This window comes from Phaseolus vulgaris, chromosome 5 (assembly GCF_000499845.2).
Source record: "Phaseolus vulgaris cultivar G19833 chromosome 5, P. vulgaris v2.0, whole genome shotgun sequence".
In the NCBI taxonomy this organism is placed as follows: domain Eukaryota; kingdom Viridiplantae; phylum Streptophyta; class Magnoliopsida; order Fabales; family Fabaceae; genus Phaseolus; species Phaseolus vulgaris.
The window spans coordinates 37,493,118-37,503,979 of NC_023755.2; the positions used below are offsets into that span (position 1 = coordinate 37,493,118).

Consider the following 10,862-nt stretch of genomic DNA (forward strand, 5'->3'; position numbering starts at 1 on the left):
CCAGATGCCGGCGTTACCATGGTGTTTGCAGAGACTTGGCAAAATTCACCATGTCGAAAACATAAAAATACACAATCACATTGGCAAGCAAATTATGAGAGTATATCCTCCATAATGCATTTCACAACACTAATTAAGCATAGCGTCCTCAACGAATTAAAAACAAGTCCTCCAAGGGAACATTTACTGACAGCTACATACCTGATGGCAAATCATCATCAATGTTGAAATGAGCCCAAAATGAAGAGCAGAATAAATTCGATAAATGAGGGAAAGCCCATAAATCACTTACAGGAAGAGGCAAAACTTAGAATAACAAACAAGCTTAATCTCTAATTAGCGTGAACAACAGAAATAGGGCATAATTGAAACAAAAATATACTGTACATTAATTTGCTGCATTCGCTCCTGCGAACCAAGAATAGGGTCCACTGGTGTTGGTCTAACTTTTGATACAAACAAGATTTACCATAATGTCCATGTCACTCCAGAACAGCAACTTCCTGGTCAACCCTCCAGTAATTTGCATCATTGAATTCCTTTATTCCAGGACCACCCTCATCAGAACTTTCTTTTTCTGGCACTTTAGAAACCATGTTTCTTTTCAACGGTCCTGCCTCTCCAACTATCCCCTCTTTCAAAGCCTGTTCCATAGCCTTCTCGGTACCTTCTAATTCTACACCTACAAATTCAACATCTTCTTCAAAGAGTGATGGTACTACCATTGATCTTTGACTAGTGTCAACACACCCATCAATTGAATCTTTAGGGGTTAGTGACCTGTTTGAAGGAACAGAGTCCCCATTTGAAGAAGGACTAGGATTTGGGCTACCTATTTGAGGTTTGGTATAAAGGTTGCTAACAGAAGAATCATCATGGTCCACAAATGGATTCATGCTTGAGCCAGCATCTTGAACATCTGATGGATCACCCCATCCAACCCACTCCGGCAAAGGCCTCTCCCCAAACAACTCTTCATTGTCAGATGCCTCAAACCTGAAGAATCCCATATCATTTGAAGCACTTGCCTTTTTGCTTTCAAAGTTCAAGGCGTCTCCATTCATGGAATCACTACCAGTTCCACCATTTAAGTTTGTGATTGAGTTAGATGTACCATTGAGATTATTTGTGCTTTCAGTCAATTCTTCATCCTCTCCAACCACTACCTCATCATCACTACTGTTACCACCATTTGCAGCACCATTCAAGTTTATCTCGTCCATCATCTCAGACGATGTTGTGCCCCCAGTTGCATCACCAATTCTGTCATCTTGGAATGCAAACCAGTTGGAGTTTGTGAACAGACTACTGCGAAACAAAATTAAAATAATTTCTTAATTTTCTATATTCTGCGTGAAAGCAAAAACGTAGAGGGGGAATTAACCACATAGGTCATTGTGCTATCTACTTCTTTCACAATAATTTTGCATATGATGGGGAGAAGAGCATAAGTACAGTCAAGGAGCCATGTCATGGGGAAGAAAACCAAAATATGTTCAGATAAAGAAATGGAAGCATATTCTATTTCTATCACAGGGTGTGAACATTTTTAATCAATAACAGTCCAAAAAAAGGATGAAGATGAGTAAAAGTGAAGAAATTCCTAACTGGAGAAAGATCTATAAGCAATTGAAATTGAAAGCACGCTCTATTTCTAGTGATGATAAATTGACTCACCTCCCTTGATCATCACTGAGTCTGAGGGATGATATGACTACCTGAGCAGAGTCATCATCAAAGTAGACATCCTGCACAGATCATAATCGATGAAGTTATCAAATTAGTTAACATATCACTCAGCAACAAAGAGCCAGACTGATTCTCAAGATCCACACAATCAAATTAAATTATAACCGTAACCAAGAGTAAACAGCACCACTACCTCATCATCTCGATCAAGGTTGCCACGTTCCTGCAACCAAGCCAACAAAAACATTAGTCCAGAATTCAAGTTGGCAGGGTCTAAGCCAAAAGAGGCACAGGGGGGAGAGATGCCCTACTACAAACCTCCTCATTATCCTCATTCCCATAAATTTTATATCTAAAAGCCTGGCTCAAATTATTTGCTAAAGCTGCAACATCATAGTCCCTGTCATGAAGGTCATCATCATCACTGTCCCTCATCCTATCTTGTAAAGCAGTGGGACGTCTGTACAAAGGAAAAAAGAGAAATAAAACGACAAGTTAAAATAGGAAAGACCCAGAACATAACAAAGTAAAGATATAACACAAACAAAAGACATTGATAGTTAATAATAATTTACAACAAAACAATTACATCCACTGCTCTATATATTTAACAGCATCCCTGAAATCAAGCCCTCCAAACCTTATTAACCAAAATAACCTCACTTTTGGTCACAAGACTGAATGTAAGGGCATGGTTTAGTCCCCTGTAAATTATATTGCAACAACCAAATCAAACCCACCAAGCTTTACAATGGGAGCTGTTGAACCTCCCAATTCAACCCTTGCTAAGCATTTAGCTTTAGATAAAAGCTTACCCACAAGCCCAACGGTGAACATTCTCAACTACATTACGCTCCTGAAGAACTGATGTTTGCCATTCATTCCACTCACTATTTTCCTGCAGACATTAAACATATCAGGTTGAAATATTTAAAGTTTATCAAAGCATAATAACTTCAACATGTGAGTTCAGCTTCAAGATCATAGATGCAAGAATAATCTTTCTAAGTACATGTTAGCTTGTTCATGATTTCACATAAAACAAAATAGACAGAAAAAATAACAGCAAATATACAAAAAAAATGTCATGACCTGAACTACATAAGGAAATAAAGAATTATTTTATTGGTAACCATCACACATTACATTCTCACCAACTCTATTTGTCACAATCAAACTCTCTAAAATAAGAAAATAAAAATATGTTGAATTGAATACCAAATTTCTAAATATTTTTTCTCCTAATAAATGAGATATTATCGATATTTTCATCCTAATAATCCGCTTTAACAACATTCCAAGTTGGTAAATGACATCGATGATTCCCAACCTTCCAATAAAATCTTGGACTCTGCCCTAAGGAAGATCCTCTATGGGTTGTAACCACAAGACCTCTATCAAGACTATCTTTGATGACATGTCATGAACAATGTTCATAGCTGACTTGTTACGTTATCACAATACAAGATGTCAACAATTATTTTAAGTTCATCTAGTATGCTTTTTATCAAGAGTCTTTCGCACATACCTTGAGCAAGGGCTCAAACCACAGCTTCTACACTAGAACAAGATATTTTCTTTTTTATTTTTTGCTTCTCCAAGTTACCATAATTACTCCAAAAAAACATACAGTACCTATAGGTAGATTTTCTGTCAATGAAAGAACCATCATAGTTTGCATCCTTGTATATTTCCAGTGAGTGTCTTCTTTCCTTAATAGTAAGCCCTTTCCTGGGCTTGACTTTGAGTAGTAAAGAATTCTATCAATGCATGTGTCATTTCTTGAATCATGCATAATTGGCTCACAACACTAACTGCATGCACAATGGCTGGTCTTGTAAGTGATAGATAAATAAGGGGTTTTCTATCGATGTCTAACATTGGGTGGGTCATTTCTACAGAAGAACCCTCTTCATTTACAATTCTATGATTATGTTCAATAGGAACGACTGAAGTTTTACATCCCAACTTATTTGTTTCTTTGAGGATATCAAGTAAATCATTTCTTTGGGAGATAAAAATTGCACATTTGGAATAAGCAACCTCTATTCCAAGGAAATACTTGAGTTTTTTCATATCCTTCATTTCAAATTAGGTTGTCAAATTTTCCTATTGAGCCAATTTCTCTTTTTCTTCATCTGCTGCTATAATCATATTGTCGACATAGACCAACAGTATGGTGAGTTTACTTGTAAGAGGATGCTTTATAAATAAAGTATGATTTCCTTGGCTTTGCTTGCATGCATACAAAGGAAACCATTGCTTTTGTAAATCTCTCAAACCAATGTCTTGGAGATTGTTTAAGACCATATAAGGCCTTCTTTAGGAGGCATACCTTGTTCCTTCCACTATAAGTTTCAAATCCAAGAACAATCTCCATGTACACTTTTTTCAAGGCTCCACAAAGACATTCTCCACATTCAACTAGTGTAAGTTCCAACAAAATAAGTTGCAAAAGCAAGAACTCAAACTAAATTCATATTTTCCACTAGAGTAAATGCTCCTAATGGTCAATTCCATAAGTTTGAGTGTATCCCTTTGTCACAAATATGGCTTAGTTATTTGTCTATTGTCTCATCTACCTTATATTTCACTGTAAATATCCATTTCACCCTATAGTCCTTTTGTCTCTTGGTTTGTTAACAATCTCCCATATTGAGTTTCTTTCTAATGCATTAATATCCTCTCATGGCCTCAGTCCAATGTTCACTTTCATGGCTTCTTGGATAGAGATAGGAATTTTTGGGCCATCAATGGTAGCAATAAAGCTTTGATGTTTATTGGAGACAGTTATGCATACAAAATAATGGCTTTAGAAAATAGGCATGTATAAAAAACTGTAGGATTATGTGTAGAAAATAATTGTTGGTAGTTAGCTCTATATAGAGAGCGGCACAGGTGGCATTTATGTGTGGAAAATAACTGCTGGCACTTATGTATTAGGTAAATATATCCGGTTGAAGATTTGTAATTAGGAAAAATGAAGTTAATTCGAGAACAAAGAATACTCTCTGTCGGAGACTTTTGTCTCTGGAACAGCATGTGCATTGCTGTATCTACATGATTGGAGACTATTGTGACTAGGATAGCAAGTAGATTGCTGTGATTTCAGTTTTCATATTATATTTTATTAATTTCCCTAATTGGTGTTTTATCAGACTCCAAAAGCTTCTTTCAGATAAGTCTTGGAGAAAAGTTATAAACTCTAAGCAGATTTGTCAACAAAAGCAATTTAAAGTATAATTCACAGAGCTTCATAGATTACTACAGAAACTACAAGGCTTTCCTGATGCTATAAATATCATATCTGCAGCTAACCTGAAGACATGTTAGTATGAGGCTTCGATTATGTGCCAGGTGAACAAGTTTGTTAATAATTCGAGTAATATGCCCAATGTTCCCTGCCCGTGGCGCCTGTTTTCCAGCAGCAAGCACTGTTGGCTGCAAAATAAAACAATTTAGTAAGGCAGTTCTAATGGACTTGGCATCAACGTAGAGATGATTGACTATGCACTTCATATAGGTTCTATCAAACATTGAAGAAAATGAAAACATCCAATATATCGATTCAAAGCATTTAAGCATCCACTTACCATAGTTTTGTCAGCAGATAGAATAGCATGTTTGTCTGCTTGGAGAAATCTTCCAATTAAGTCACACTCCCGAAGAAGATGATCAACAATGGCATCAGATTTACTCTCCAAACATGATAATATGATACTTTCTACATGATGGTGTAATGAGTTATTATATGGATACCTGTATTAGCAAGGCATGCTCAAATTAGTTCAAAAAAGGTTGGCAGTAAAGATAGGCAATAATTCTATATCTACAAATTTTTAAAAAAAATGAAAGGTTTCTCTAAACATCTTCGTGTATATTTGGTTTGGCATTTGGAGCACAGGATCCACGTTTCAGATGTGAAAAATGGGATCCATTCAAAGTACCTTCAGCTTGGATGTGGATCATGGATCCACATTGACTGATCTGACACAACTAAACATGCACTACATAAAACAAAAGTAGTAGTTGCTTACTCAAAAAAAAGGTCAATGACTCGTTGAATGGTTCCTGAATTGACCATGTCTTTTTCTGCCACTTCATTTCCAGTTTTCAGAAGGACAGCAATGAACTCAACAATCTAAAATAAATTGCAGAAAGGTCAGAAAATTAAATATATTCAAAATTCATATTAGAAATACCTTGCATAAGAATAGAACAATTGCATAAACAGTTTTGAAATAGACAGCAAAGATAATTTTTGGAACAAGAAATCAACATTGACTGGCCAGACCACTAACCTAGTTAAGGGATTACTAAAGTATCCATATTTTCATCAAGGTACCTTATCAAACATTCATTACCTCCTTGTTATATTAAACAAATTCGCAAACATTTATGATCAAATCAGCAGCCAACAAATGTTGGACAATTCACCCTAGGTATGGGTAATAGCAACTACCCTATAATTGGTTGAGAGAGCAATAAAAACTAACCTTCAATCGATGCTTCCCAAGTGGAGGTCTTAATTCTCCATATGTAGTAGGCAACACTTTTTCATCCGATGATACATTCAAAAGCGTAAGCAATTCACCTGCAGACAAACAAAAAACAATCTTACACATGATTTGATATGAATACTTTATCATAATTTGACCAATTTGTTTGTACCAAACAAAACATAGTGACAACATCTTTTAAAGCTTCAATAATGAAAACAGTTATAAAACTAACTTCAAAATTAAAAAACCTCTAACCTTTTTTTAAAAAAATTGCAGCATCTTATTATGTTACAAAACATTCAGAATAACAATACAACTGAATTAAATCCACAATGAAACTTCAAAATTTAAAAACCTTAACCTTTTTTAAGAATAGTTGCAGCATCTTATTTTGTTACACAACATTCAGAATAACAATACAACTAAACCAAATCCATGATGATGAACACGGGTAAAAACACAACAAATTGGACTTACCGAGTTTAGGTAGCATTGCACCGATAGTGTCTGGGTTTACAGGAATTGGTGGCTCATACATGTGTTGACTTCGAAAAGAATGAAAAAGGGGAGATGATATAGCAGATCTTTTGGGATCCAACAACGAAACACACACTGAAAGTGAATTCACAAGGCTAGACTTTGACTGTGAATCTTCCAGTGCATGATCCAATATTTTGGCAACATGACTGCAAGTATAAAATGTATATAATAATTATATCAGAATCACATATTAGAGGGGAGGATATACATATATATAATCATTTAATTCAATTATTAGAGGAAAATATCATAAAATCATGCAATACAAACCTTGGGCTTGAAAGTTTAATTGCTAGAGTAGACGAGGGATTTCTAGTTATTGTGCACAATGTTTCAGCAGCATTGGCATGAACTTCAGGAGGACTCTGGTTTAAATAGGAGAGCAAAATTTGTGAGATAATTTGCAACAAAATATAAGGTGATTAAAATCCTACAAATTCAAACATCAAAACAAAAATTGAATACTAAATTGAGCTTTTCATTAATTACATCTTCTATGTACCAGAAAACAAACTTTGGGAGCAAACACAACACCACTACTAGCAATCATAGAGTGATCAGTGTCAGGCTTGTGGATTAGAAAATCCCCAAAAATCAAAGAATGTATGTAGCTACATTCAATCTCATTTAACGGTCTGAAAAGGCATAGAGCTAAGTGCATAAGCATCACACAGCAAACAAGTAAAAGCTGGCTAAGGGAACATAAACCTGGATAAATGCTTTACTTACAGATGGACTCAATTTATCAATAATCATCTCAAGCAAGTTGCTCTCAGCTAACCATTGCATCACATCTATAAAATTGTGATACACATGGTCATCAGCACCTACTAATCGAACCAAAACCTGTCAAAAGAACTTATCTCAGAATCCATTCTAGCACATCAGCAAGATCTCAGAATTGTCATAAATACAACCAAAGTGGTAAAAGTTTACCTCCATAATGGATGTAATTCCTATCAAATCAACCAGTTGACGGAAAACATTCTGATGGGCCTGTAGAAATTATGTTGAACCATGAATGAATAATTTCACAAGGAAACCATAGCGTGCAACATGCACAACAAACTAATAGACTAGAAACTGTTTAATATAAAGGTTATGTAATTCCTATCAAATCAACCAGCTGACGGAAAACGTTCTGATGGGCCTGTAGAAATTATGTTGAACCATGAACTAAAGATTTCACAAAGAGACTATACCATCCAACATGCACACCAAACTATTGAACAGACTAGAAACTGTTTAATTCCAGATATAATAGGGATTAGATTTAAAAATCAATCAAGCTTTTTTTTTCCTCCCTAAAATTGAATAAGCTATCTACCACTGTACTTCAAAAGCACAATGTTTTACTTACTTGAACATAATTCATCAGTGGAACTGTCTTTCGAATCATTAGGCAAACAACAACCTGTAAAATGGCATAGAAATGAGTATCATGCAAGTCAGATAGGCCACATTGACAAAAATGTCATGCAAACAAAAATAGAATCTTTATATATACCTTACTAAAGTAGCCTGCTAACAAGGCACTATGTGAGCGAGTAGGCTCCAAAAAGGAGAATAATAAGTTCATCAGCTGAAATTACAAGAATGCGAAGGGAAAATCAATAAAGGGAAATGACTTGAAGCTAAAAAATAAGTTCACAAAGAAGATGAAGTGTAGACCTCTTTGTCATCAACCAAGGTCTTCAAAATGACATCAATTTCACATGTAAAAATCTCGCAGGCAATGAATGGAAACCTAAATTACAAACAGAGATGGTTTCAATGAAGTTGAAACATTAAAAGAGTTCTTTTGTAGCAAATTTTCAGTAACAGCTGCATACTTGAAGGCTCGTTTATTTTCAGCATCTTCTGGTGGTTCTTCAATAATGTACCGTAACAGTTGCTCAACTTGAGTTTGATCTCTCAAACTAAAATGGAAAAAGTAGCGAATTATCAATTATATTTGGTTGAAACAACATGTAATCGCCTGTCCAGCCTGTGCTTTATGTATTTGCATCAAAAATAGAAATTGGACAATTCAAATATATATGTGTGTGTGCATGAAATTCAGATTCTTTGTCTGGAGAATGAAAAAACTGAATCGACTCAAATTAAACAGACACATACAAGTTGATAAGGCGACTGTTTAAGGCCTTGCATTCCTGGATCACTTCCTCTTCATCCAGAAGCTCTTCCAAAGTGAAATTTTCCTTGTCTAATATTGCCTCCACCTGCGTAACACCATCACATAAAAATGAACTTCAACAGTAACAAAGAAGCACACATAGAGAACACGAGAAACTAAGTATGCATGTTTTAAGCTACTTAGGGACTTTAATTGTCAATTCAGTTGCCCTCTTAAAATTTTCAGCCATCAAGCATGGCATTCAATCTACAATTCCACTGTAAGCATGCAACATATACGGAATTGTAAAAAGAAACACTGTAGTCTCAACAGTAAACCAACTTGTCATGAACTGATAGACACTTTGAATTCAAATCTATCGAAAAGCTAAGAGAAAAAATTTCTAGAAGAATCGTGTGGCCTCTTTTTCACAAATTCACACTAATTTGTGTTTGCTTTGACTAAAGCTCGAGTGTTTTCCATTGGTTAACATGCACATAATAACATCCTACAGCAGACAGCCTGCAAATTCAAAATACCCGCAGCTGAAAAAAAACCAAGACGTAATTCCAGAGAAAAAAAATGTTAATTAATTAGCATGCTAAAACACATCAACTGCCTCTGATTGAGATCCTCCTAATAAAGTGAACCACTGGAGTAGATTCAATAAAAACAAACAGCAGATTGAAAAAATAAAGTTAAAAACAAGCAACGAGCATGCTACAAGTTGCTGTATATAATAAATTTAAAAGAGCGGAAACTGAGAACAGCGAAAATCGATCCGGAAAATGGAACTAATCAGTAACGCAGTGAAATAAGAACTAGTTAATTGGTAATTAGAAAGAGAAAGTGATGGTTAAAAGATAACATTGGAATGGTTGAATGAAACTAAGTGACGCTTAAATTATGGAGGGAGAGAGAGAGAGAAGAATTGAAACTCAGTTTAAATGCAGGAGAATTGGCGCGATTAAAGTGGAAACTCACGGGAGAGGAAGCAGAGAGAGAAGCAAGCTTCCAAAACATGAAGGTGGCCGGATCTAGGTCTAAACCCTAATTTTGTGGGAGAGAGATCGAAAAGCAACCACGCCGTGAAGATCGATAGAAGAGAGAAAAGAGAGAAAGGAGAGACAGAGAGAGAAAGAATGCCCCCAAAATAATCGCTAGCGCTAAAGTACAAACCATGGAACTACGGAATTGCCACACACACACACACCACCTATCGCACGCTTCATAATGCTTACTCCATTTTTTTTATTCTTTTATTATTTTAAACCAATCCCATGCATGGCCATCGCATGCATCAGCCTCATGCTACATACATGTCATGGCCATTTATATAATATATATCATCACGGCCACGCGGTCCACACTCCGTCAACTCAATTTGAATTTCAACTGAAAACATAGGATCAACGTTACGTCGCCGTTTATTCTGCCATTCAAATTAAAGCACACTCTTCTTGGAATTAAATGTTAAATTATTGTGGAAATTGAACACCTATCTACCCTTTCATTTCAAGGGGCAAACACTATGCTGAATATCTGAAACTTTTATGTTTAATTGTTTTAATTAATTAAGTCAGTGTGCATAGCATTGTTAGTTGAGAATTCATTACAACATTTAAGCAAATGATTAATGTATTTTGACTGTAAAATAATATAAAAACCAATTTAAACTTATATTTATCTAATATTTCATTTAATTCAACATTAAAAAAGCTACCTCTCGCATGCACCAACTATTTATTTCTTCAATTCTCAAATTCAATTTCAACTTAGGCTTAATATAGTTAAATTGAAGAAAAGTAATACTCATGTGCACATTAAGACAACCCTATAGAAAAGTTTGAGGAACACCAAAATTTCAAAGACGTAGAACAACATCAATAAAGGCAACAAAACTTTAAATCAATAATAACTATAATTGAAAGAATATTTTTCTCAACTATCGAAACCAACATTAATGTCTAACCTAAGCATAAAGAAGAATAACAAGATTTTCTGAAGAAGAAGAA

The 10,862-nt window shown here is 35.2% G+C and overlaps 1 protein-coding gene across 2 annotated transcripts; it reads right to left on the bottom strand.

The window, feature by feature from the left end:
- Positions 1–241: 241 nt before the first annotated feature.
- On the bottom strand, positions 242–10,088 carry LOC137835724 (uncharacterized). 2 transcript variants are annotated; one of them, XM_068644354.1, is made up of 19 exons: positions 9,832–10,088; positions 8,850–8,953; positions 8,564–8,650; positions 8,403–8,478; positions 8,239–8,313; positions 8,092–8,145; positions 7,668–7,727; positions 7,461–7,577; positions 7,002–7,096; positions 6,669–6,877; positions 6,186–6,283; positions 5,727–5,830; positions 5,283–5,448; positions 5,008–5,130; positions 2,505–2,587; positions 2,008–2,149; positions 1,883–1,912; positions 1,678–1,748; positions 242–1,308 (listed from the first exon to the last, which is right to left on the bottom strand). In XM_068644354.1, exons 1-19 carry the CDS (start codon positions 9,868–9,870, stop codon positions 483–485), a joined length of 2,559 nt encoding a protein of 852 aa, XP_068500455.1. In that variant the 5' UTR covers positions 9,871–10,088; the 3' UTR covers positions 242–482. The 2 variants fall into 2 exon arrangements, with proteins under 2 accessions (XP_068500455.1, XP_068500456.1); XM_068644355.1 differs by having other exon boundaries at positions 242–1,305; positions 9,832–10,050.
- Between the last annotated feature and the right edge of the window lie 774 nt (positions 10,089–10,862).